Raw genomic sequence first — 23500 nt, forward strand, 5'->3', positions numbered from 1 at the left:
CTAATATGGCAACCCACAACAAACAAGGCAATCGACATCCATCACCCTTTCTTTGTAGCCAATGAGAGAAAAAACTTACAACTCATCGATATACGAGAATCTTAGATCTTAAATAACTTTGGCAGCCAATACATCTTGAGGGCAAATAGCGTCGTATATGTAGATTGAAGACCTAGCGGAGAAGAGACCGTTTCTCTCCCAAGCTCATGGCACATCAAATACAGTATACTGCATTTTACGTCTCGGTCGCGTGCTTCTGATATCATATTTATTTTAATTGTTTGAATTACTTATAACATGTGTCATGTGGTAAATCTGATACCACCTGATGATACCCCAAATCCCCAATAGTTTAACTTTACATTTACAGTTTTTTTCATGAGAGAAGCCGAACATATCTCCCGAGAAAAACAAAGGCCCAAAGGAAACCTCCGCAAACCCTCGTCGCGCCGCTGCCGCTGCCGCCACTTCGCCTCCCTCGACGCACCGCCGCCCCCGCCACCAATCCTCCCTCAACGCGCGGCCGCCCCGCCGTGCCTCTCTCGACGCGTCTCCGTCGCCTCCATGCGTCAATCCAATCACTGCCGCCCCTTCCGCCCGCCGGACTGGGGTTCTCCGCCTCCGCACTGCCGCCCGCACCACCAGCAGAGCCACCGCCAGCCGCAATCGGCCCCGCGGTTCGCCGTGATCCTCTTCCGCGCGGGCCCCAACATCTCCACCCCGACCGCCACCGAGATTGACGCGCTCGTCGCCGATCTCCCCTCGCCGCCCCCTGACAACCTCTCTGTATTCTCCTCCGGCCGCGACGCCGCACGCCTCCTCTTCCGCTCCCTTCCTGCCGCCGCGGCCGCAGCGCGCGAGCTCTGGTCGCTCCGCCTCGAGGGCCTCCACCTCCTCACACCCTACCTCCCCAATGCCGCGCTTGCCGCCCACGCCTTCCCACTCATCGCCTCTCTCTTCGCCTCCCACGCCTCCCGCCTCGTAGACACCGACCTCGTTTCCCGTTCAGCTGCCCGCTCCGCTGAGCTCGCAGCCTCCATCCAGTCTCTGGAACACCGCCTGCGCAGTCGCAATTCCTTCCGTGACTTCGACCAGCTCCATCTCCAGAAGAAAACATTGGAGGCCGAGAAGGACTTGGTAGATGCCAAAATTGCCGAGTACAAAGCGTCAATGAGTTCCATACGGCGTGCCATGTTACATGGGACCGATGAGGAGGAGGAGGTGGAGGAGGAGGGAGTGGATGTGTTTGGGATTGGGGAAGGCAAGGATGTGGACTTCGCGAGGTTGCACATGATGATGCTTCGTGAATGCAGGAGACTCAACGAGGGATTACCAATTTACGCATACCGCAGAAAAATTCTCAATCACATTTTTAATAATCAGGTGAGGATGCTTGTTCCTCTGCAGTTTAGTTGTGATTGCATTGCAAATTTGTAGTGTGAGCCATTCGATCCTTTATGAAATTCATTCTTAGCTGTAGTTAGTCTGTCTCATGACTCGAGTTATAGGTACCGCATATCAAAACTTCCCTTTATTTAGTTTGACTTTCCTCTTTTTTTGTGTGAATTATGACATACCGTTGCAAAACTCGTGACCCAAATTATGCAAGCTCTGTTTCTACAGGTTATGACCTTAATTGGGGAGACTGGTTCTGGGAAAAGCACACAGTTAGTTCAGTTTCTTGCTGACTCAGGTCTTGCTGCTAATGGCTCAATTGTCTGTACTCAACCTCGAAAAATTGCTGCCACGTCATTGGCACGTAGAGTGGATGAAGAAAGCAACGGCTGCTACAAAGACAATTTTGTGTTGTCATATTCAACCTTTTTAAATTCGCAAGACCTCAATTCGAAGATAATATTTTGCACAGATAGTTGTCTTTTACATCACTGCATGAACGACACGGGCCTGGATGGCATTTCATATATCATTGTTGATGAAGCTCATGAAAGAAGCTTGAACACTGATCTTCTTTTAGCCTTGATCAAGAAGAAGCTGCTTGATAGGTTGGATTTGCATCTCATTATAATGTCTGCCACTGCTGATGCTGACAAACTTGCTGACTACTTTTATGGCTGTCAAACATTCCATGTTAAAGGGCGAAATTTTCCTGTTGAAATTAATTATGTCCCAGATGTATCAGTGGAGGGTTCCTCCAATGCTGTGCCAAACTCTATGTGTGATGCTTGTGCAACTGCTTCTTATGTCAATGATGTTGTAAGGATGGTAAGCATCATTCACAAGAATGAAGAAGAGGGTGCTGTCCTTGCTTTCTTGACATCTCAGCTGGAAGTTGAATGGGCTTGTGAAAATTTCAGCGATGCCAGTGCCGTGGTACTTCCTATGCATGGAAAGCTTTCCCATGTAGAACAGAGCCGTGTTTTTAAAAGCTATCCTGGAAAGAGAAAAATTATCTTCTGCACGAATATGGCTGAAACATCACTGACAATAAAAGAAGTAAAGTATGTTGTTGATTCTGGACTGGCCAAGGAGAGCAGATTTGTGCCCAGTAGTGGTCTCAATGTATTGAAAGTTAATTGGATTTCCCAAAGTTCTGCTAATCAACGTGCTGGTCGGGCAGGTCGAACAGGAGCAGGGAAGTGTTACAGGCTTTACTCTGAAGCCGACTTCAGTATGATGGATGTGCATCAAGAACCTGAGATCAGGAAAGTTCATCTTGGCACTGCTGTTCTAAGAATACTTGCTTTGGGTGTTAAAGATGCACGGAAATTTGAGTTTGTTGATGCCCCAAATCCCGAAGCAATCAGTATGGCTGTGAAGAATCTTGAACAGTTGGGTGCTGTCAAACATAGACTTAATTGCTTTGAGCTGACTGATACTGGACGCTACCTGGTCAAATTGGGGATTGAGCCAAGGCTTGGGAAAATTATGCTTGATTGCTTTGATGTTGGTTTGAGGAAGGAAGGTGTAGTTCTAGCTGCTGTTATGGCAAATTCTAGCAACATATTTTGTAGAGTGGGCACCGATGAGGAGAAACATAAAGCTGACCTTCAGAAGGTCCGGCTGTGTCACCGAGACGGAGATCTTTTCACTCTACTTGCTGTTTATAAGAAATGGGAAGATGGGCATGACAACAGAAATATGTGGTGCTGGCAGAACAGCATCAATGCCAAGACCATGAGGAGATGCCAGGAAACCATATCAGAACTTGAAAACTGTCTAAAGCATGAGCTGAACATCATTGTCCCAAGTTATTGGCGTTGGAATCCCGAGGCTCCCACTGTGCATGATAAGGATCTAAAGAGAATTATCCTATCATCACTTACAGGTAATCTTGCCATGTTTTTAGGACATGAAAGGTTTGGTTACCAGGTGATTTCGACAGGTCAGGTTGTGAACCTTCATCCCTCATCCTCATTGCTCAATTATGGCATCAAGCCAGAGTGGGTTGTGTTTACAGAAATTTTGTCAGTCCCGAATCAATATTTGGTATGTGTAACCGCTGTTGATCATGATGCCTTGTATACAATTCACCCAGTGTCTTTCATTAAGCAACTGGAGGAACAAAAATTGCAGATAAAAGTGATTAGTGGGCTCGGTACTAACTTACTGAGAAGGTTTTGTGGCAAATATGGCCAAAATCAGCAAAAGATCATCTCGCGTCTCAAGGAAGATTGCAGGGATGACCGAATAACTGTTGAAATTAACTTTCAAAATAATGAAGTTGTGTTATTTGCTACGGAACAGAATATGGAAAAGGTCTTTTGCACTGTCAACAGTGCTTTGGAATGTGAAGGTAAGATATTGAGGAATGAGTGCCTAGAGAGAAATTTATTTCCTGGGAGGCCTGGCAGTTCTCCTATTGCACTATTTGGTTCAGGTGCTGAAATCAAGCATTTGGAACTTGGGGGGAGGTATCTAACAGTAGAGGTTTTGCATCAAAATGCTCATGATATCGATGACAAGGAGCTTATTTTCTTGGTGGATAGTATTGGCTCTGGCATCGCTAATTTTCATAAATCCACTGGAAGTTTTCGGATAGCCTCAGATGGAATTAAATGGGGGAAGTTCACATTTCTGAAACCTGAAAATGCTGAAGATGCTGTTTCAAAACTCAATGGCATAGAATTTAATGGTTCCTCATTAAAATTAGTTCCTGTATGTACTTTCGATAATCGAGGATTACCATTTCCTGCGGTGAGAGCTAAATTATGTTGGCCACGTAGACACAGCAGTGGACGTGCACTTATAACATGTGCCAGCGGGGAAGCTGAATTTGTTGTAAATGACTGCTTTGCCCTAGGAATTGGTGGAAGGTATATTAAGTGCAGGGTTAGTACTAAGTATGAGAATTGTGTTTTTGCTGAAGGAATTCCAATGCATGTCACAGAGCCAGAACTGTATGATGCTTTTCGTAGCACAACAGCAAGGAGAATCCTTAATATCCGTTTGCTCAGGGTCAAGGGAAATGCCATAGCTAGCCCCTCTGTTTCTACATGTGAAGAAGAACTGGTTAGAGAAATTTCTCCATTCATGTCAAATAAGAGTTTTCCTGGGCAGAATTTTCGTGTTGAGGTGTTTCCTCCGGAGGAAAATGATTCGCTGACAAGAGCAACTATAACTTTTGATGGAAGCCTTCATCGAGAGGCTGCAAGAGCACTGGACCATCTTGAAGGGCACTTTCTTCCTTGTTGTCAACCTTGGCAGATAATACAGTGCAATCATGTGTTCCATAGCACTCTGTCCTGTCCGGTACGTGTTTACAATGTTATCAGCCAGGAAGTTGCTTCTCTGCTTGAGAGTTTCCAAAGCCAAAAAGGTATGCCTGCATTCGACATCTCCTATCCATTTCGATCTTTTTCACTGTTCTATGGTTGAATGACATTCCACATTTTGGTTCATTTATTTATTCTTTCTGTTTATTCATTTAGTCAGTTTTATATGAGTTGGCGGACTTTTGAGCCATCTTTTTCCTGGAAATTCATCAAGGCCCCTTATCTCCTCAGGACTTTGCTTTGTTCTTTTCTCTAGTTTTTTGTTTGTTATATGTTTTTGCTACTACTGAAGACCCACTCTCATTCTCTCCTTACTTCTACTGTAATTATGCTGATACCATTGCTCTCTTGTTCTCAGCTATATTTTGCCACATCCCCACATTACCGTCAGGTTAGCTCTGTTTGACTAGTCAGGGCAAGACTTCACCCGAAAATGCCCTTGTACTGCTTAAGTCTATTTAGTGATTCTTTGAGCATCTGGACCGTGGCTTGCAAGCTGATACATTTATTTTGGGGTCTGCAAGACCTTATTTAGACCATGCTGATGTATTCAGGGTGGGTGAAGTAGAAGATAACTCATGTAGAAATTATGGATTAATAGAAGCACTGTATCTCCCATGTCATCTTCAGTCACTCTTTGTCCATTCACAGAAATGGCGAAAGAAAAATATTGAGCAATATAGCACTAAAGAAAAATCAGCGAAATAAGCATCAGGTTTCAAGATTTTGCTTACTCATTGTCCAGAAGTCCATCACAATAGCATCAGGTTTTAAGCATCATAAGCATGATAACGTTGTGAAAGACCTGTTTTTCAGGTGATCCATCAGAACTAGCTGCCTAACATCAGATTCTACTTATCAGTACAAGTCCTTGCCATCTTACTATCTAGCATCATTACAAAAGCATCAGGTTTAATTTAGCTTCACAAGTTAAAGTTAAAAAAAGGTACCTTCGCAGCCATTACAGTTTTTGGCATCATTATGAGCCATCAGGGCACATAAGCATCTGTAGAATCAGGGAGAGAGGAGTACCTGCAGCGTGAGTGTGAGTGTGTGTGGCGGCTCACACAGGGAACGGGAGGACTGGATGCCCCTTCTAGGTCAGCTTATCCTCATGGGCTTGGGCCCTAAGTGATACATATGATGGGCTTGGGCCCATACCGGTTCAACACTCCCCCTCAAGATGGGTGGTAGATATCTATCATTCCCATCTTGTCACATGCCAAGTTACAGTCCTTTGTTCCTAGTCCCTTTGTCAAGCAATCTGCAAACTGCTGCCCAGAACTGACATGACCAAGGCTGATGATCCCAGCATCAAGTTTCTCCTTAATGAAGAAGCGATCAATTTCCACATGCTTTGTCCTATCATGTTGAACTGGGTTATTAGCAATGGCTATAGCTGACTGATTGTCACACCACACCTTCAAGGGGCCCTTCCTCAGAAGTTTCAACTCGCTCAGTAGGTACTTCACCCAGAGCATCTCACACAACCCTTGAGATAATGCTCTGTACTCAGCTTCTGCTGTTGATCTAGACACAACTGTCTGTTTCTTGCTTCTCCATGACACCAAATTTCCTCCCACAAACACACAGTAGCCAGAAGTTGATCTTCTATCATCTTGACAACTGGCCCAATCAGAGTCACTATAGCCATCCACCTCAAGATGTCCACTCTTCGCAAACCACAACCCTTTACCCGGAGTCCCCTTCAAGTATCTCAGAATTCTGTGCACAATATCAAGATGCCCACTCCTTGGTTCATGCATGTATCTGCTCACCACACCCACGGCATACGTAATGTCAGGCCTGGTATGACACAAGTACAATAACCTCCCAACTAATTTCTGATAATCTTCCTTATTCACCAGCTCACCTGATTGAGCTGTCACTCGATGATTTTGTTCAATCGGCGTAGGGGCTGCACGACATCCCATCATGCCCATGTCACTCAAGAGATCCAAGGTGTATTTCCGTTGGCACAAAGATATTCCCTTCTCTGTCCGAGCCACTTCAATGCCAAGGAAGTATTTTAGGTTGCCCAAATCCTTTACCTCAAACTCCTTGCTTAAACACCCCTTCAATCTCTCTATTTCCTCCTTATCATCTCAAGTGATGATAATGTCATCCACATAAACTGCAAGGATGGTGATCTTCCGATCAGAGAGTGAGTGTTTGTAGAACACCGTGTGGTCACCATTACATTGACCATACCCCATAGCACGGACAGCACATCTGAACCTATCGAACCAAGCCCTCGGCGATTGCTTCAGTCCATACAAGGATTTCTTCAGCCTGCATACCTTCCCCGTGGTCTGTGAAGTACCAAAACCTGGTGGTATCTCCATGTACACTTCTTCCTTCAACTCACCATGCAAGAAGGCATTCTTGACATCTAATTGATGCAACTTCCACCCAAAGTTTGCAGCACAGGAAACCAATATCCTTACTGTGTTCATCTTTGCCACTGGAGCAAACGTCTCGTCATAGTCCATTCCATAAGTTTGACTATATCCTCTGGCGACCAATCTGGCCTTATACCGTTCCACCTTCCCCTCAGGATTCTGCTTCACTGTATAGATCCACTTACAACTCACTGCTTTCTTTCCTGCCGGCAATGTGGTTAGCACCCACGTCTTGTTTTTCCTCAGTGCTTCCAACTCTTCTATCATCGCTTCACGCCACTTCGGATCTTGCTTTGCAGCCTTCCAATCCTTTGGGATTGACACAGTTTGAAGAGAGGCAACAAACACTCTATAGGAAGGAGACAAAGCCTCATAAGACACAATTTCCAATGTCATGATCATCAAAAAACTTCGGTGGTAAAGCCTTCTGTGCCGCTTCACGTGTCCCCTTTCGCAACGCAATAGGCAGTTCCACCGTGTCAGATGAGCTTGCACCACTGCCTTGTTGCTCCCCCTGCACTGATTGCTCCCCCTGCACTTGCTGCTCCTCCTGCACAAGTGGTTGCCGCCGTGAATAGACCAGACGTGTGTCAGATGAGCTATGCACTTGTGGCACTTGTTGCTGCCGTCGAGAGTACACTAGGGGAATATTCTGCCACCGATCTGGAACAGGGAGCTGGAGATTACCAATCTGAATGGAACCCACTGTTGGCTGGACCTGAACCTGCACATCACCATCAGTGAGAGTACCAACTGGAATTGTACCCACAATTGGCTGGACTTGAACCTGCACATCATCATCAATGTTAGTGCCCACAGAATCCTCCTGAGTGTGAGACACAGCCTTCTCCCCCTCTTGACCATCCTGCACAGAGTGTAAATGGTCAAGCTCTTGAAACAACACACTTAGATCTGTTGGCTCACCATAGAATGGCTCAGACTCCCTGAAGGTTACATCCATACTGACAAACCTGCGTTTCTCTGAGGGACACCAACATTTATATCCCTGCTGACTGGAAGAATAGCCCAGAAAAATACACTTCACTGCTCGCGGATCAAGTTTTCCAACAGAAGGACGGTGATCACGAACAAAACAGGTACTGCCAAACAATTTTGGGGGAACAACAAACTTAGTTTCTCCATATACTAGCTCACACGGAGACTTCATGCTTAGTATTCTTGATGGTGTCCGGTTGATCAGGTATGTGGCTGTCATCACTGCTTCACTCCACAAGAATTTGGGCACATTCATCGTAAATATCAATGACCGAGCAACCTCAAGAATATGCCGATTTTTCCTTTCCGCCACTCCATTGTGAGGAGGGGTGTCTGGGCACGAAGTTTGATGAAGAATACCTTGATCAGACAAGTAGGCCCCAAATGTGTTGTTCACATACTCTGTCCCATTGTCAGTCCTGATCACCTGCACCTGCACCTGAAACTGATTCTTCACCAAGGCATGGAAATTCTGAAAACAGCTAAACACCTCATCTTTGTGACACATCAAATAAATCCAAGTCATACGAGAATAGCAATCGATGAATGTCACAAAGTATTTCATTCCATTCATTGATACAACTGGGCTCTTCCATACATCCGAATGAATAAGCATAAAAGGAGATATGCTCCTAAGCCCCTTACTCACATATGAGGCTCGTGTGTGTTTGGCATATTCGCAAGCATCACATGTCAACTTGCCCTTGCCTATCCCACACATAACATCCGGAAAGATTCTACTCATCTTATCAAAAGATACATGTCCCATCCTACAGTGATGGATCATCGCCTCCTTCTCCTTGTCATCCATGGTCGCAGCACACACCAAGTCCGGCTGCACCTCCTGGTCCATGTACCAGAGCCCCCTACGCCTGGTGCCAGTCCCAACTGTCTGGCTCGTCTGTCGCTCCTGAATCACGCAACCAAATTTGTCAAGGATCACACGACAGTCAATTTGATCAATTAGGGCACTGAAGGAGACCAAATTGACAGGAAAAGCTGGCACATGTAAAACTGAGGATAGGGAGATGGTCGGAGTGCACTTGACTGTGCCAACCCCTATGACAGGCTGGTTTGTGCCATCAGCAGTTTGCATAGTGCCCATGTGAGACGGAGGGTGCTTAGTGTAAGACTCAAACACGCAAGATTTACTCGCAACATGCTTAGATGCTCCAGAGTCGAGAACCCACTCTGGAGCACTCCCATTAGAAGCAAGAGATGCCTGTTCTGGATTACCTTCATCAGTGGAGGCCCAGAGAGCAAAGTCTCCATAGTCAGCATCATCTGCATCTTTGCCTTTTGACGTCCCAGTGTCTCCTGCCACTGTCATGTGAGCCCTTTGATCCCCTGAGTGTCCTGAGTAGCCACCTCTGCCCCTAGAAGCCTGACCCCTTGAGGTCCCTGAGTATCCACCTCTGCCTCTAGCACTCCTGCCTCTGCCAGTTCCCCCTCCGTTGTATTCCCTGCCTCTGCCACGAGTTGGACACGCCCACTTCCAGTGACCTGCCTCCCCACAGATATGACATTTGTTGGGATCGCTCCACTCCATGCGCTCAGTGACTCCAAATGTCGGAGACGGCACAGCCTTCATGTCTGCATGCTCAAGAGATAGCCGCACCTCCTCTTGAGACATAGCAGCAATAGTCTCCTCAATAGAGGGCAGGAGAGGTTGGTGCAACAGGGATGCCCTCCTGCCATGAAAACAACCTCTAAGCCCCTCCAACAGTTTCAGCACACGCCTGCGTGCAATCCACTTGCGCCCTGACTCGATGCAAGCTGCATCGTAGAGTTCCAGAGGGTCGCAGTTATCCTGCTCTGCCCACAAAGCCTGCAGCTCTGCCACATATGTCATCACTGACATGTCGTCGCCTTGATGCAGCCGACTGGTCTTCCCCTCAATCTGAGCAATTAGCATGACATTGCCCTTACCTGAGTACAAGGTGGACAGAGTCGTCCGTATCGCAGCGGATGTGGATAGCCCCTCCACAGAGCGTCCAATGGGGGGCACCACCGAGTTCAACAACCAGCCAATGAGCACAGAGTTATGACCTTCCATCTTTTTCCCTCCACAGTAGTCTTGTCTCCTGGTTCAGCAACAACACCCAACAAGTGCCCATCAAGCTCCTTCTGTTCCACAGCCAGCAACGCCCTCCGGGACCAGCTCAGATAATTGGTAGCCCCCTCTAACTTCATGTCCATGGGCGACAGTTCGATCTTCTGAGCCACTTCCTGTCGAGGAACGATGGCCCCAGATTTCGACTCCTCGAAGATCTTAGCAAGCTTCTCGAAAGCCTCAGCAAGGCCTGTTGGCTCAGCCATCTTCGGTCGGGAGGAGTGGAAGCAGCAACACTCAGTAGCAGCACCAGACACAGCCTCTACACACCCAACAACAGCAGCCCACAGCAGCAGTAGCACTGACCACCACCAGTAGCAGCAAGCAACACCTCTTCCTCCCAAGGAACAGCAGCAGCAACGGCAGCTCCAGGACCACCTCTCGCGCTCACGCAAGCACTCCTCCTTCGCATGGACAGCACCTGCGCAGCCTTCAGGTCGCGAGTCCCTCCGTCCTCTGCCGCGTCAGCCCGTGCACGGCCGCGCAGGCAGCGCCGCGCCCGACCACTCGTGCGCAGCAGCGCGTTGACGCCGCGACCGTCGTCACCCAGGCACTGTCCCGCGCCTCGCCGGATCCCCGCCGGATCCCCGGCCGCCGCCGCCGTCCGTCAGGCCCCGCCGAACCTGGCCTCTGATACCATGTAGAATCAGGGAGAGAGGAGTACCTGCAGCGTGAGTGTGAGTGTGTGTGGCGGCTCACACAGGGAACGGGAGGACTGGATGCCCCTTCTAGGTCAGCTTATCCTCATGGGCTTGGGCCCTAAGTGATACATATGATGGGCTTGGGCCCATACCAGTTCAACAGCATCTGATAAACAATCAAATTGCAAGTCTCTTCGTGCTCCTTGTATTGCATGCTGGGCAGCAGTGGTTTTTGTAGTTGGCTAGCATGCCACTGAAGTTTCATGATCATCACATTCATTTACTTGGTTGGATCCTAGTATTGCAGGCTTGCAGCTTTCTCTCCATCTCCTGACACTCTTCTTTTGCCTCTTCTTTTTGTTCCGGCATCTCTTTCTGGAGCTACAATGGTTCAAATGTTGCATGCCAACTAGTGTTGAATTAAGCTAACATGGAGTAAGATTAATTTGAATGCTTACCTTGCAGAGCTTGCTCCAGTGCCTTCTAGCTGTACAGGTTCCTTGCAATGTTTCATCATATGACCACTTATCCACTGGAGCTTCCTCTCCCATGCTCCTAGTCCAAATCTCTCATGCCCCAATCATGTTCCTTCTTGGTCTCCAGGAGGTCTGTTAAGAACTTTTATTATAGAGGTCTATGAACTGAAGGATGAATCTTGAACCCTGGATCAATTGACACCCACTGCATATTCCCTGTCATAGCTGTGATATTATCTGCATAAGCTGCTTTATAACTCTGCACTGTGTAAAATTCATCATACAAGTATATAACCTTCAGCTCCTCTAATTGAAGTGATGAACACATCAGGCTCACATTGCAGTACAGAAACTTGCCACTGTTTGCCGCTGCATGTTCTTTTCAACAATTCAACTGGATGCCTCCACTCTATGCCATCTGTCAGTGTCAATACACTTCAGCTTCATGGCTTGAACCCCTCTTCTGTTTTAGCACCAAACCCCTGGACTTGGCATTGAGTGCATTGACAACACTTGGTAAGAATTTGAGACCTTGATATTGTCAAGTCAACCACTGGAAGAAACTTCAATTTCTTGATCTTGCTGTTAAGTCACTCGGCAAGATTAATGTTAACATAGTGCACCTTGCATATCTCATTGAACTCGCTTCTGCTCCATATGTGGGTCTGATGTATGCTCAAATACTTTGTGACTTCCAGACTTGCACACATTTTTGCTGAGTATTACTTCTCAGCAAGCAATGGACCTTTGAAATTCTTAATGAAGTTAGCCGCCTCAACACTATATTGCCTCTCATTACCAGATTGTGCACACTCGTCTGCGCCAGAGTATTATCAATGCACATTCATGATGCCTCAACACAGTCATCTACATAGGCTGTGTAGTGGTATTATCAATGCACATTTATGTTGGCTGGGAAGAAGGTTCAAAACTTCAAATATCTCAGAAGGTGCAGTGACAGTAACCTCAGAAGGGGGATCAATGGATGCGGTGCTTGGTCGTTGGCTGCTCCTACACACACTATTCTTCTTTACAATTAAAGTAGCCATATAGGTGTTCGTCTAAAACCACTATTTTGTTGATGTGTGAATAGCCATAAGAATCATCTATTATCGAATCCCTTCCCTCTACTGTATCTTCGACCATCCAAGGGGATCATACCCTGGGGATTACAAAATAAAGAAAAAGTAAAAGTGACCGAGTTGTGAGGGAAAAACTTATGTTTCAGAATTCCGGAAAGACCACCTATCTGTTTGTTTACCAGGTTCAGCACGAAATCATAAATCAACTCCTATGAGGCTGCTATTCTAGCATATTTAATTTATAGATGCCTTTTCCCATCTGCTGACCTTATTCCAAACTTTGCTCACGGTATTTGGCGTTTAAGTTCTTTTTTTGTACTTTTTTAGTCACCTTTTTACCAGGAATGCTCTTACACCTTGTTTCTCTCCCAAGAATTGATTTTGATTCATTCAATTAGATCCCAAAACCCAACTCTGATGGTTCTGTTTTTTATTCTAAAAGATTCCAGTTTCATTATATATGTTTGAATGTCACATGGAATGGAAGTAATTTGTTCTACGAAATTTTGCATTTTAGAATTCGTGCAAGTGGGTCCCACATACGTGTGCAGATGGCCTTCGTAAAATTTTGGATTTAAATTTTCAACCCCACGTTCACACTAAATTTTCCACAAAATTATTTGAAATCTCATTGTCCACGTGCTGGGAAGTAACTTTGAGCTTATTATTGGTGGATCAATTCATGCAAGTGAGTCCCACGCACTTGTGCAGATGGATTTGTAAAACTTGGTATTTTAATTTTCAACCTCGTGTTCACGCCATAAAATTCTCAGGAAATTATCTAAATTTTTGGGGGGTGACTTGGTGCATAGAGGAGCAACTTTCTGCATTTTGCTGAGTCCATTTGATTCTTTGCTGATAGTTAAATTGTTTGGACATATTCTAACTCACCGGAATTGGGTTTGAAGTTTGTGATTCCAATTCTTGTGGTAGCCAAACACCCCTATTTCTAGAACCCAATTCCAGTTCTTGAATTTAGGCCCAATTCATGAGAGCCAAACAAGGTAAATGCAACAATGCCAAGGAGATATGGGCTAATTAATGTGTGTAAACATGCCAGAGTAGCCATGTGTAATCTATCACTGGCTTGCTTGTTTCCAAGGTCTAAAACTGCAGGCTGCATTTGCCAGCTAAGTATTTTTGGAGTTTTTGTAGAATGCCATGTTTTTTTAAACCATAGTTTTAAAAACTTTATGTGTTTGGCGTCAGCAAGTACCACGTTTTTTATCAACTGTAGTATCTCCAATACTGTAGCATTTTTGCTGTATTTTTAAAAGAGGTCTTGCCCTCTTTTTCTAAACCAAACTGAGGAAACTATGGTTTGTAGAAACAGGAGTATTCATTGCCCAGGCATTGGAATACTGCGGTTTTACGTCGCCACGGTTTTGAAAATACTGTGCTGCAGTAATTTTGCATGGTGGCAGTATATGCATACATACAGCATTTGTATGACGTGTTGGTCCGTTGGTTTGTAACTACTTCCTGTGTAAATTCAGTGGTATGTGATGTTTGTGCTCAGATGTAAGTTTCTTTTAAGTACCACTGTAAACTTCACTGGCAGATACACTAATATGTAGATTAGCTTCGAGACTGCAACTAACGTAATCATCCAAGAATATGTAGCATTAGTAAATAGGGATGTCCTGTTCCTTGCCTTCATTACCCTGAATATCATACTATGCTGTTAATCTTACATAGCTCCGTTCCCACCTTTGTATTGTTTGTTTAGTTCTTTGAGACTGCAAACTATTTCTGTCTGCTGGTGGGCTTAAAGTCGTATCTTTTTCTACTTCATGCAGGTGTATCTTACAATTTTGAAAAGACTGAGAATGGTATTTTTCGATTAAAGCTCACAGCAAATGCCACGAAAACAATAGCAGATTTGAGAAGGCCACTTGAGATTTTGATGAAAGGCAAAACCATAAACCACCCTGATCTGACATTAAGTGCAGTTCAACTGCTCTTGTCCCGTGATGGTGTAGCACATTTGAAATCAATTGAACAAGAAACTGGTACTTACATTATGTATGACAGGCAAAGTCTAAATATTAAAGTCTTTGGACACCAAGATCAGATGGCTGCAGCGGAGGTGAAATTGGTTCATGCACTTCGACAGCTACTTGAGAAGAAGCCTCTTGAAATTTATCTTCGTGGCCACAACCTCCCTCCGGACTTGATGAAGAAAACGGTAGAAAACTTTGGAGTTGATCTGGAAGGGTTTAACAAAGAGATGCCTGAGATAAAGGTTGAGTTACACCAACACCGCCATTTACTTAAAGTTTGGGGCAGTAAGGAGGATAAGCGAAGGGTGGAAAGGATGATCTCTGAGCTAGCCTCTTTTAAACACAGTTCCCTGGTTCAACTTGCATCAGAGAATGTTGGAGGCAAAGAAGATAATCAAAGGGTGGATTACGATGAGCCGTCAGAGGATGCATGCCCTATTTGCTTGTGTGAGATAGAAGATCCTTTTAGGCTTGAATCATGTGGGCACATGTTTTGTCTGGCTTGTCTGGTGGATCAGTGTGAATCTGCCATGAAATCACATGATGGGTTCCCTATTTGTTGCCTGAAAACTGGGTGCAAGGAGCCTCTCCTTGTTATAGACCTGAAGCATCTCTTGTCAAATGAGAAGCTGGAGGACCTATTCAGAGCTTCCTTGAGGGCATTTGTTGCATCTAGAGCAGGAATGTACCGCTTCTGCCCAACACCTGATTGCCAATCCATTTACCAAGTGGCAGCTCCAGATGCAGAAACCAAACCTTTTTCTTGTGGGGCTTGCTATGTGGAGATATGCACCAAGTGTCATTTCGAGTATCATCCTTTCATATCATGCGAGGCTTACAAAGAATACAAGGAAGACCCAGACTCGACGCTGCTTGAATGGCGCAAAGGGAAGGCGAATGTGAAGAGCTGCCCTTCCTGTGGATACACAATTGAGAAATCTGATGGCTGCAACCATGTTGAGTGCAGGTGCGGCAGCCACATTTGTTGGGTATGCTTGGAGAACTTCAGGAGCAGCGAGGAGTGTTATGGCCATCTCAGGTCTGTGCACCAGTCCTTTGTGGACATTGTGTAAATGTGTAGTAGAACCCAGATGTAGTTTCAGAAGGCAGGCCATGGCCAAGTAATGAATTACTGTTTCTAGTTACTTTTTCGCTTCTTGTTTGCCATGCCATTTCATTCTGTTCCGTCTGGGTGAGGCTCGAGAGGGAGGTGTGGAGGCAGAGAGAAACTTGTGCTGGGGTTTGTCTCCCAAGTGCAGATCAAGCTCGACACTGCATCCTTACATCCAGCAAGTTACTGCCTCATACCCTCTCTAGATTGATCTCTGGTACTTTTTATTGTCTTTCGTGTGACATCCTTTTGCCCCTTTTATGGAAATAAGTTGTTCAAATTTATTTCTTGCAGGCTTATTCTCTGGATCACAGAGTTTTTTCTGGTGATGTTAACGGGGCTAGATCGAATAATTGGACCATTCTCATTGGAGACCATGGTATTTTGTAATACAAATGTTTATTTACTTCATAACATTCAAATTCATAGTTTGCTTTTAGATTCAAGTTTTTTGCTTTTGCCTTTCGTGCACATGCTTATGTTTAAAGGGAAGAAGCGGACCGGGGGCATGCAAACGCAGCAAGTACAGTCTGCTGTTGTCAATGCTTGCCGAAAGGTCTACAAATTGAAGAGCTATCTAATTAGTCCTGATTTTCAAAAATTGATTTTCAGCAATATTGATAGCTTTTCTATTGTTCTGTTGTTTGCCATACAGGACGATACATGAGAAGCTAGCCGCCGTTACTGATCTGCTTATGAAAATGATGTCAGGGAAATCCTAGATTCGGTCATTGAGGTTAGCAAAGAGGTTTTTTAGTGACAATGAGCGAAAACGTTCCAGATATCACCCTTGCATGCATGGGATGGGAAATTTTACTGAAAATAAGGGTGCTGGAATTGTAGTCCACTTAGCTGATGAACATTTGATTTATGAAAAAGTGAGCTCCCTACTGACATTTGTATTATTATTATTTGCAAATTTCTAGTGGAAACAAGAAAGACTTGAGGATCCTAACTCGAGGAGGAGAGATGCTAGAACTTCGTTATGCCAACGGACAGCCGGAAACCATTTGCTATGTCCGGTTCTGCTAGTCAGGTCTGTAACAAGTTGATATACTTATGGCTTTTTTTTAATTTTATGAGTGTAATAGCTATTTTAGTTGTGTGAATGTATGGATGGATTTCTGTTTTGTTCTGTTGCACTGTATTTGGCCCCCTTTTTGATATATTTGTTTTACTTCCTATTTCCTTAGAAAATAGCACAGTTGCTCTGTCCGGAATTAGTTGGCGCTCAAATGGATGTATCTAGATGTGTTTCAATGCTAGATACATCCGTTTGAGCGACAGTAATTCCGGAAGGAGTGAGTATTTTGTGATATAATATATTCATCCTAAAGATGGAAACGGGAAGAAGTGGCAAAATGTATAGAAGGAAAAGTGGGGCCGACAACTTCTTGCAATATATCTGTACTGTAGCCATCCCCTAGAACACATTGTTTCTCCTGGCAGCAAGCTGAACATGCCATGCACCATATGCCATCCGAAGACATTTTAATCTCACTTAAAAATCCACTGTGCAGCCTCCTATCATGACCTTTAGACATTCAAATGCTGGTAATTTTTCAAAATGAGAAAACCAGGTAGTTATATATGACAGTGTTGCGACAATATTTTGTCCTGTGAGTGCCTGTCATAGGATCAAAATGAAAAGACTGTCAACTGATTTCATTTTCAGACTTGCATTTGATAACCTGCACATAAAATCAAACCTCTGGGTGCTGTTGGTGTGAGCATTGCACTTGTGGGATTTCCTTCCTAATATTACTTAATCTGACTTTGTTTTGTCAAGGGTACACAATTGATCATCTATGTTTCTATATCGCATTCCACACTCCCTTCTAAGTTCTAATCGGTCACTGAGATTCCTTTGGACGAACTAATCTTTGCACTTTTTCAGGATCAAACATACCATCAGCGCACTTGTCTTCTCAAAAGGGTGGCGGCGGACTTCCTGAATGAGGGCGTGGGACTTGTTGTGGAACTTTGGGAAGCTGACATGAATGCGAGTTCTACAGAAGCCCGCAGACAAGGGTTAGTGGGGATTTGCTGCTGTAAGGCGATATCGGCTGCCATTCGTGAACACCTTGCCATTAGGTAGGTCGGGAGTGCTGCTGTTGCATTGGATCATGGAGGTCGAAAATGTGCAATGTTCTCGTTGCTAGCCGAACGGCTACGCATAGTTGAGGCTTCTTCAGTACTTTAGATTGCTTTATATCATGTTGTAGAGTTCACTTTCTTTGTTTAAATTGTTCGCATGAAACACTCAATTTGCCAGTGTAGTTTTCCTGTATATCATTGCGAAAATAGATATAAGCTGATGGACAAAAACAACGTGTGTGGCATCGATGTTTTTTTCCCCCTGGAACTACCGACAGGGATGCAGCCTATTTCTCACCCAAAGATGGTAGCCATCCAAAGTAAAAATCGATGAGGGAACCTTACTGCAGTGATGATTTGTGATCGTAGTCATGCTAGCAAGCAGAAACCAAATTGTGATAATAATAATGTATATATGCAGGTTGGGTGGTGGCGTCGTGCCCGGCACGGAATGCGTGGAGGTTTGCTGCACTAGCACTACTGAAGTGATGAGGGAGAAGTGGAGACGACATGGCAAACACGCTGTGTTGTGTTGGTCATTCAAGTTCCCCTTCTGTCGGAGTAGTACTATAGGATCTCCTTTCGCCTTGCATATGCCGCCACCGCCGTTTATGTGTTGTGCATGTCTTGTGTCTGTGTTGGACTTGTTGTACTGTGCCCACAGTTGAACCTTGTGTAGTGTTTGTGTGCCTGTGTGTTGGACCTTGCCTGCGGTGGCGTTGTATATGTGTTGTTCGGATGGTACCATATTGACTTTATGCTCGGTGGTTGCTTTATTTATAAAACGGGTGAAAGCCTTTTTTGATATGTCATATATGCAATCTGCTTGCTCAACCACGATAGTAAAGAGACTGCAGTTAGATTGGAGCAGTGATACTTTCACCCTTTCACTCACACGAAATTAATTACCAATGAAGGCTTTTTAAAAGCCCCATAAGTCGTCCATCCAAAGAAACAGGGAGCCTTGAGTGACCGGCTGGGATAAACCTTTGAAAAGTTATGCTGCCGAATTACAAGGCCTTCACTATGATGTTGAGGAAAATTTTCAACTACACACATAATCAAACCAATGAAAGCAGCTTGATACAATGACATAAACTCATCGCCGAGTAATTGATATGTGATACATGAACCTCTATAACTTCATGGCACCGTCAGAAAAGGACGAGAGTAACTTTACTCCCATATAAAACTATGTTCACCATTGAATACCAGGAATGGATATATAAAACTCCTAAAATTTGAAGTCCTCAGCGCCAAGGTGGTAGCCAGAAACAAGGGGACCAGAAATATATGCGGCTGCTGCTATTCTTCTATTAAGAAACTATTATGTATGTACATTTTATTGAGCACCTTACATTGTACAAGGTGGTCAAGCAAGAAAAAAAAATAGATAATTGTCATTGGATACTCGGCGGACGGCCGCAGGAGAGCATTTCCGAATAGGAAACTGTTCACCCTCCCACCGGCGGAACAAAGGAAATAATCGATTTAACAACAACAACAACAACAACAACAACAACAACAACAACAGCCTTTAGTCCCAAACAAGTTGGAATAGGCTAGAGGTGAAACCCATAAGATCTCGCAACCAACTCATGGCTCTGGCACATGGATAGCAAGCTTCCACGCATCCTTATCCATAGCTAGCTCTTTGGTGATACTCCAATCCTTCAGGTCTCTTTTAACGGACTTCTCCCATGTCAAACTCGGTCTACCCCGCCCTCTCTTGACATTCTCCGCACGCTTTAGCCGTCCACTATGCACCGGAGCTTCTGGAGGCCTGCGCTGAATATGCCCAAACCATCTCAGACGATGTTGGACAAGCTTCTCTTCAATTGGTGCTACCCCAACTCTATCTCGTATATCATCATTCCGGACTCGATCTTTCCTCGTGTGGCCACACATCCATCTCAACATACGCATCTCCGCCACACCTAACTGTTGAACATGTCGCCTTTTAGTCGGCCAACACTCAGCGCCATACAACATTGCGGGTCGAACCGTCGTCCTGTAGAACTTGCCTTTTAGCTTTTGTGGCACTCTCTTGTCACAGAGAATGCCAGAAGCTTGGCGCCACTTCATCCATCCGGCTTTGATTCGATGGTTCACATCTTCATCAATACCCCTATCCTCCTGCAGCATTGACCCCAAATACCGAAAGGTGTCCTTCTGAGGTATCACCTGGCCATCAAGGCTAACCTCCTCACACCTAGTAGTACTGAAACCGCACATCATGTACTCGGTTTTAGTTCTACTAAGCCTAAACCCTTTCGATTCCAAGGTTTGTCTCCATAACTCTAACTTCCTATTTACCCCGTCCGACTATCGTCAACTAGCACCACATCATCCGCAAAGAGCATACACCATGTGATATCTTCTTGTATATCCTTTGTGACCTCATCCATCACCAATGCAAAAAGATAAGGGCTCAAAGCTGAACCCTGATACAGTCCTATCTTAATCGGGAAGTCATCAGTGTCGACATCACTTGTTCGAACACTTGTCACAACATTATCGTAGATGTCCTTGATGAGGGTAATGTACTTTGATGAAGGAAATAATCGATTTCTTTCACTGAAATAAAATCCCCCCTCCTACTTTTCTTGTCTCCTCTCTCCCGTCCTAGCCCGTGAGTTGACTTGGTTTTGCTCCACAACAAGAAATTAGACGACCTCTCCAATCCGATCAGAATTTTGCTTCAACCTGATCGACTGATCTAGGCCGGCCGACTCTCCGCCCTGCAACTGCGTCCCTGGCAGGTAATGAATTCCCCGTGCCACGCCCACCATTGTTTGCAGTAGCTCATACGCGTCATCGGCGTGCAGTTTGAGGAAGGATCCGGGGAGAAGCTGAAAGCCGCGCCATGGAATTGGAGGCCCCGGTGGTCGAAGCAGATCCGGGGAGAAGAATCACAAGAGGAGCAGGAGGCGGCGGCGGCGGCGGCGAGGGGGAGGGCCCGGCTGGTCGGACCACCCTCCTGCCCTGCCCCAACTGCGACATCCAGGTGGTGCACAAGCTGGCGCAGCTGCTGCTCCCGGGCCTGGCCGCGGCGTGCGTCGACAGCACCCTCGGGAGCCCCTCCTCCGCGCTCGCCGTCCAGCTGCGCGCGGAGCTGGTCCGCTACGTCGCGCACCGCAGCAGCAGCCCGCCCGAGGCGGAGGAGGAGGAGGACCCGATCGACCGCGACGACCCGGCCGAGGCGCTGGCCGCGTTCCTGGACGACTTCGCGGGCAGCAAGAGGAGCGTCGCCGTCTCCATCGCCGGCTGGCTCCCGTACCTGGGCGGCGGCGACGACGGCCGCGACGACCGGATCGAGGACCTCGTCGAGGAGATGGAGGCGAGCCGCTTCTGGCCGGTCGAGAGGCGGGAGGCCGTCGCGCGGGACCTCCTCCGCGGCCTGGACGCCGGCGGCGGCCGGTTCCGCTGCCGCGAGGAGCTGGGGACGCCGGAGGAGCTGGCGGACCACGTCGCCGCGCGCTGCGGATTCAGGCCCGTGCGGTGCCGGAACCAGGCCCAGGGCTGCCGGGCCGAGGTTTCCGCCTGCCGCGCCGACGCGCACGACGAGGCGTGCGCCTTCAAGCTCCTCCCCTGCGAGCAGCGCTGCGGCCTCGCCGTCGCCCGCCGCCAGATGGACCGGCACTGCGTCACCGTCTGCCCCATGAAGCTCGCCAACTGCCCCTTCTTCCAGCTCGGCTGCGAGTCCGCCTTCCCGGCCTGCAACCTCGGGTCGCACTGCGCCGAGTTCCTTCGGCCACACCTCCGCCTGCTCCTTAGTCCCAGCAAGATCGGCGCCGGTCGTCTGGATCCGGAGGAGCGTCTTCTACGGCTGGAGAAGGTGCCCCATCTCCTCTCTTCTACTGTAGTTTTCTAACATTGCTTGCTCAATTTATTTGTAAAATACTGGTAAAACTGATGCTACTCTATGTATGTTTCAGCATGATTCCGATGGTGCGTTGGGCGAAGCTTTGGACGTGAGGTCTCTCACTAACGCCATTGCTCAGCTAGAGAAGAAGATGGACGCTGAAGATGGTTCCCCCGGTTACACCGGAGACGACAACAAAGAAGCAATGCCCACACAAGATTCCAACTCCGCAGCTCTGCACTAGTTTCGTTCCCTGATGCAGGAATTTTTTGGAAAAAAAACATTTTTGTTTCTTATATACTCCCTCTGTACCATACTACTCCCTTCTAAACTAATATAAGAGCGTTTAGAATACTAAAATAATGATCTAAACGCTTTTATATTAGTTTACAGAGGGAGTAGTATATATGTCGTTTTAACAGTTCAAATTGAATTGCTAAAACGAAATATATTATGGTACCGAGGGACTATTTTTGGAAAGCACCACACCTTTTCTTTTTTGAACAATCGGCAGAAACGTTGTCCTTTTATTCAGAAGAACATAGAATTTGTACAAAAAACGATGGTCCCACTAATTAAGCAGTTTATACAAGGTTTGCGAAAAGTTGAAACCTAGGGTTTATGCTCTCAGCATTATTTGTCTCGAATGCTTCGCACTGGTAGTAGTCCAAAGTGATGCCTCTTTCTTGATGACATCAAGTAGCATTGTCGGCGTCGCCGATTTATGGCAGAAAATTCTAGCATTATCTCGTTCGAATTCATCCAAGAAATGACCATGTCGCGGGAGGCAATGGCCTTCTATTAGGGTTGTTGTTGCTTCACTTGTTGATCCATCATTCTTCGAGCGAGCACTCCGCCAACCAAGAGTTTGGATGGCATCAAGGCGTAGGCACTACTTGGTCAAGTTCTAAAGCCTTAGAGCATCTTCAGCCGTTCGGCCTTTCAGGATGCCGGAAAAGAGCCCCCTGCGGGACGAGCCGGCGCTAGATTGACATGTGGGGGTGACCTAGCTCTCAGTCGTCGGCCCAACGGTCGCCCCGGATGCGGCGATATTGTGTACAAAAATTATGTAAACTCGGCGACATTTGCACGAACTTGGCGAAACTTCATTCAAATTTGTACATAAAACATGAAAACATGCAAACTACGACTGAACTACGCATAAACTACGCCTAGCCGCCACCGTCCGCCGCCGCCGCCGCCACCGCCGTCTACATGCCGAGAAGCCTGTAGAAATGGGTGTAGTCGCCGCTGCCGTCATCATCGTCGCGCGGCTGGCTTGGGCCGGCGACGTCGCTGCTGCAGCGCTGGCCAGGGTTGGCGAGGCGCGGTGGCGCGCTGGACGGCCCGGCCTCCGCCTCCTCGTCGCTGCCAAGGACGATGACGCCGCGCTCCTCGCGCCTGTGGCGCCGGGCCTGGAGCTCCGTGTATGCCCGGCGCTGGCGGCGGACCTGCTCACGGACGTAGTCCTCCTTCGCCCACTTGAGAGCGGACTCGTCGTCGGGGGCAGCCATCTCGACATGCTCCGGCTTCACCGGGAGCAGCCTCGGCTCGGGCTTCGGCCGGACCAAGTGAAGGGAGTGCCTCTGTAACACCTCGTATGTAACTTGCCATATTTGTATTCCAACTCTTGCCATTTCCGGCACTAAGTTATGATATTTCCTCGTTGTCGGGTTTTTGTCTTCGTGTGTTTTTGTCTTTGTCATGCATCTCATATCATGTCATTGTTGGGGAACGTTGCAGAAAACAAAATTTTTCCTACTCGTTTCACCAAGATCATCTAGGAGTTCATCTAGCAACGAGTCATTGGATGCATCTACATACCTTTGTAGATCGCGCACGGAAGCGTTCAAAGAACGGTGATGATGTAGTCGAACACGACGTGATCCAAATCACCGATGACCAAGCGCCGAACGGACGGCACCTCCGCGTTCAACACACGTACGGACGGGAGACGTCTCCTCCTTCTTGATCCAGCAAG

The 23500-nt window shown here is 46.6% G+C and overlaps 3 protein-coding genes across 6 annotated transcripts; 2 read left to right on the forward strand and 1 right to left on the reverse strand.

Moving 5' to 3' along the window:
• The first annotated feature begins 387 nt into the window (after positions 1 to 387).
• Positions 388 to 18466, forward strand: LOC125536190 (ATP-dependent RNA helicase DEAH12, chloroplastic-like). Of its 3 annotated transcripts, none has more exons than XM_048699362.1 (9): positions 388 to 1383; positions 1624 to 4777; positions 14243 to 15774; positions 15852 to 15936; positions 16046 to 16113; positions 16213 to 16293; positions 16484 to 16593; positions 17455 to 17651; positions 18076 to 18466. In XM_048699362.1, the coding sequence occupies exons 1-3, from the start codon at positions 565 to 567 to the stop codon at positions 15517 to 15519; spliced, it is 5250 nt and encodes a 1749-aa protein (XP_048555319.1). In that variant the 5' UTR covers positions 388 to 564; the 3' UTR covers positions 15520 to 15774; positions 15852 to 15936; positions 16046 to 16113; positions 16213 to 16293; positions 16484 to 16593; positions 17455 to 17651; positions 18076 to 18466. The 3 variants fall into 3 exon arrangements, with proteins under 3 accessions (XP_048555319.1, XP_048555317.1, XP_048555318.1); XM_048699360.1 differs by having other exon boundaries at positions 14243 to 15485; XM_048699361.1 differs by lacking the exon at positions 16046 to 16113 and having other exon boundaries at positions 14243 to 15485.
• LOC125536191 lies at positions 8786 to 11316 on the reverse strand. Its single transcript, XM_048699363.1, has 2 exons — positions 9368 to 11316; positions 8786 to 9041 (listed from the first exon to the last, which is right to left on the reverse strand). Exons 1-2 carry the CDS (start codon positions 10185 to 10187, stop codon positions 8998 to 9000), a joined length of 864 nt encoding a protein of 287 aa, XP_048555320.1. The 5' UTR covers positions 10188 to 11316; the 3' UTR covers positions 8786 to 8997.
• A 1655-nt stretch (positions 18467 to 20121) lies between the features above and the next one.
• On the forward strand, positions 20122 to 22134 carry LOC125536193. Of its 2 annotated transcripts, none has more exons than XM_048699365.1 (3): positions 20122 to 20412; positions 20483 to 21492; positions 21593 to 22134. In XM_048699365.1, exons 2-3 carry the CDS (start codon positions 20521 to 20523, stop codon positions 21761 to 21763), a joined length of 1143 nt encoding a protein of 380 aa, XP_048555322.1. In that variant the 5' UTR covers positions 20122 to 20412; positions 20483 to 20520; the 3' UTR covers positions 21764 to 22134. The 2 variants fall into 2 exon arrangements, with proteins under 2 accessions (XP_048555322.1, XP_048555321.1); XM_048699364.1 differs by having other exon boundaries at positions 20125 to 20416.
• Positions 22135 to 23500: the final 1366 nt, after the last annotated feature.

Source organism: Triticum urartu, chromosome 2 (assembly GCF_003073215.2).
Source record: "Triticum urartu cultivar G1812 chromosome 2, Tu2.1, whole genome shotgun sequence".
NCBI classification, from domain to species: domain Eukaryota; kingdom Viridiplantae; phylum Streptophyta; class Magnoliopsida; order Poales; family Poaceae; genus Triticum; species Triticum urartu.

Coding starts and splice junctions, on each gene's coding strand:
- LOC125536193 (XM_048699365.1), top strand. CDS start 20,521: ATGGAATTGGAGGCCCCGGTGGTCGAAGCAGATCCGGGGAGAAGAATC. Junction 21,493..21,592: donor GTCTTCTACGGCTGGAGAAG/GTGCCCCATCTC, acceptor TGTATGTTTCAG/CATGATTCCGATGGTGCGTT.
- LOC125536190 (XM_048699360.1), top strand. CDS start 565: ATGCGTCAATCCAATCACTGCCGCCCCTTCCGCCCGCCGGACTGGGGT. Junction 15,486..15,851: donor GAGTGTTATGGCCATCTCAG/GTCTGTGCACCA, acceptor TATTTCTTGCAG/GCTTATTCTCTGGATCACAG. Junction 15,937..16,045: donor CATTCTCATTGGAGACCATG/GTATTTTGTAAT, acceptor TTATGTTTAAAG/GGAAGAAGCGGACCGGGGGC.
- LOC125536191 (XM_048699363.1), bottom strand. CDS start 10,187: ATGGAAGGTCATAACTCTGTGCTCATTGGCTGGTTGTTGAACTCGGTG. Junction 9,042..9,367: donor CTGGGCCTCCACTGATGAAG/GTAATCCAGAAC, acceptor TGCGTGATTCAG/GAGCGACAGACGAGCCAGAC.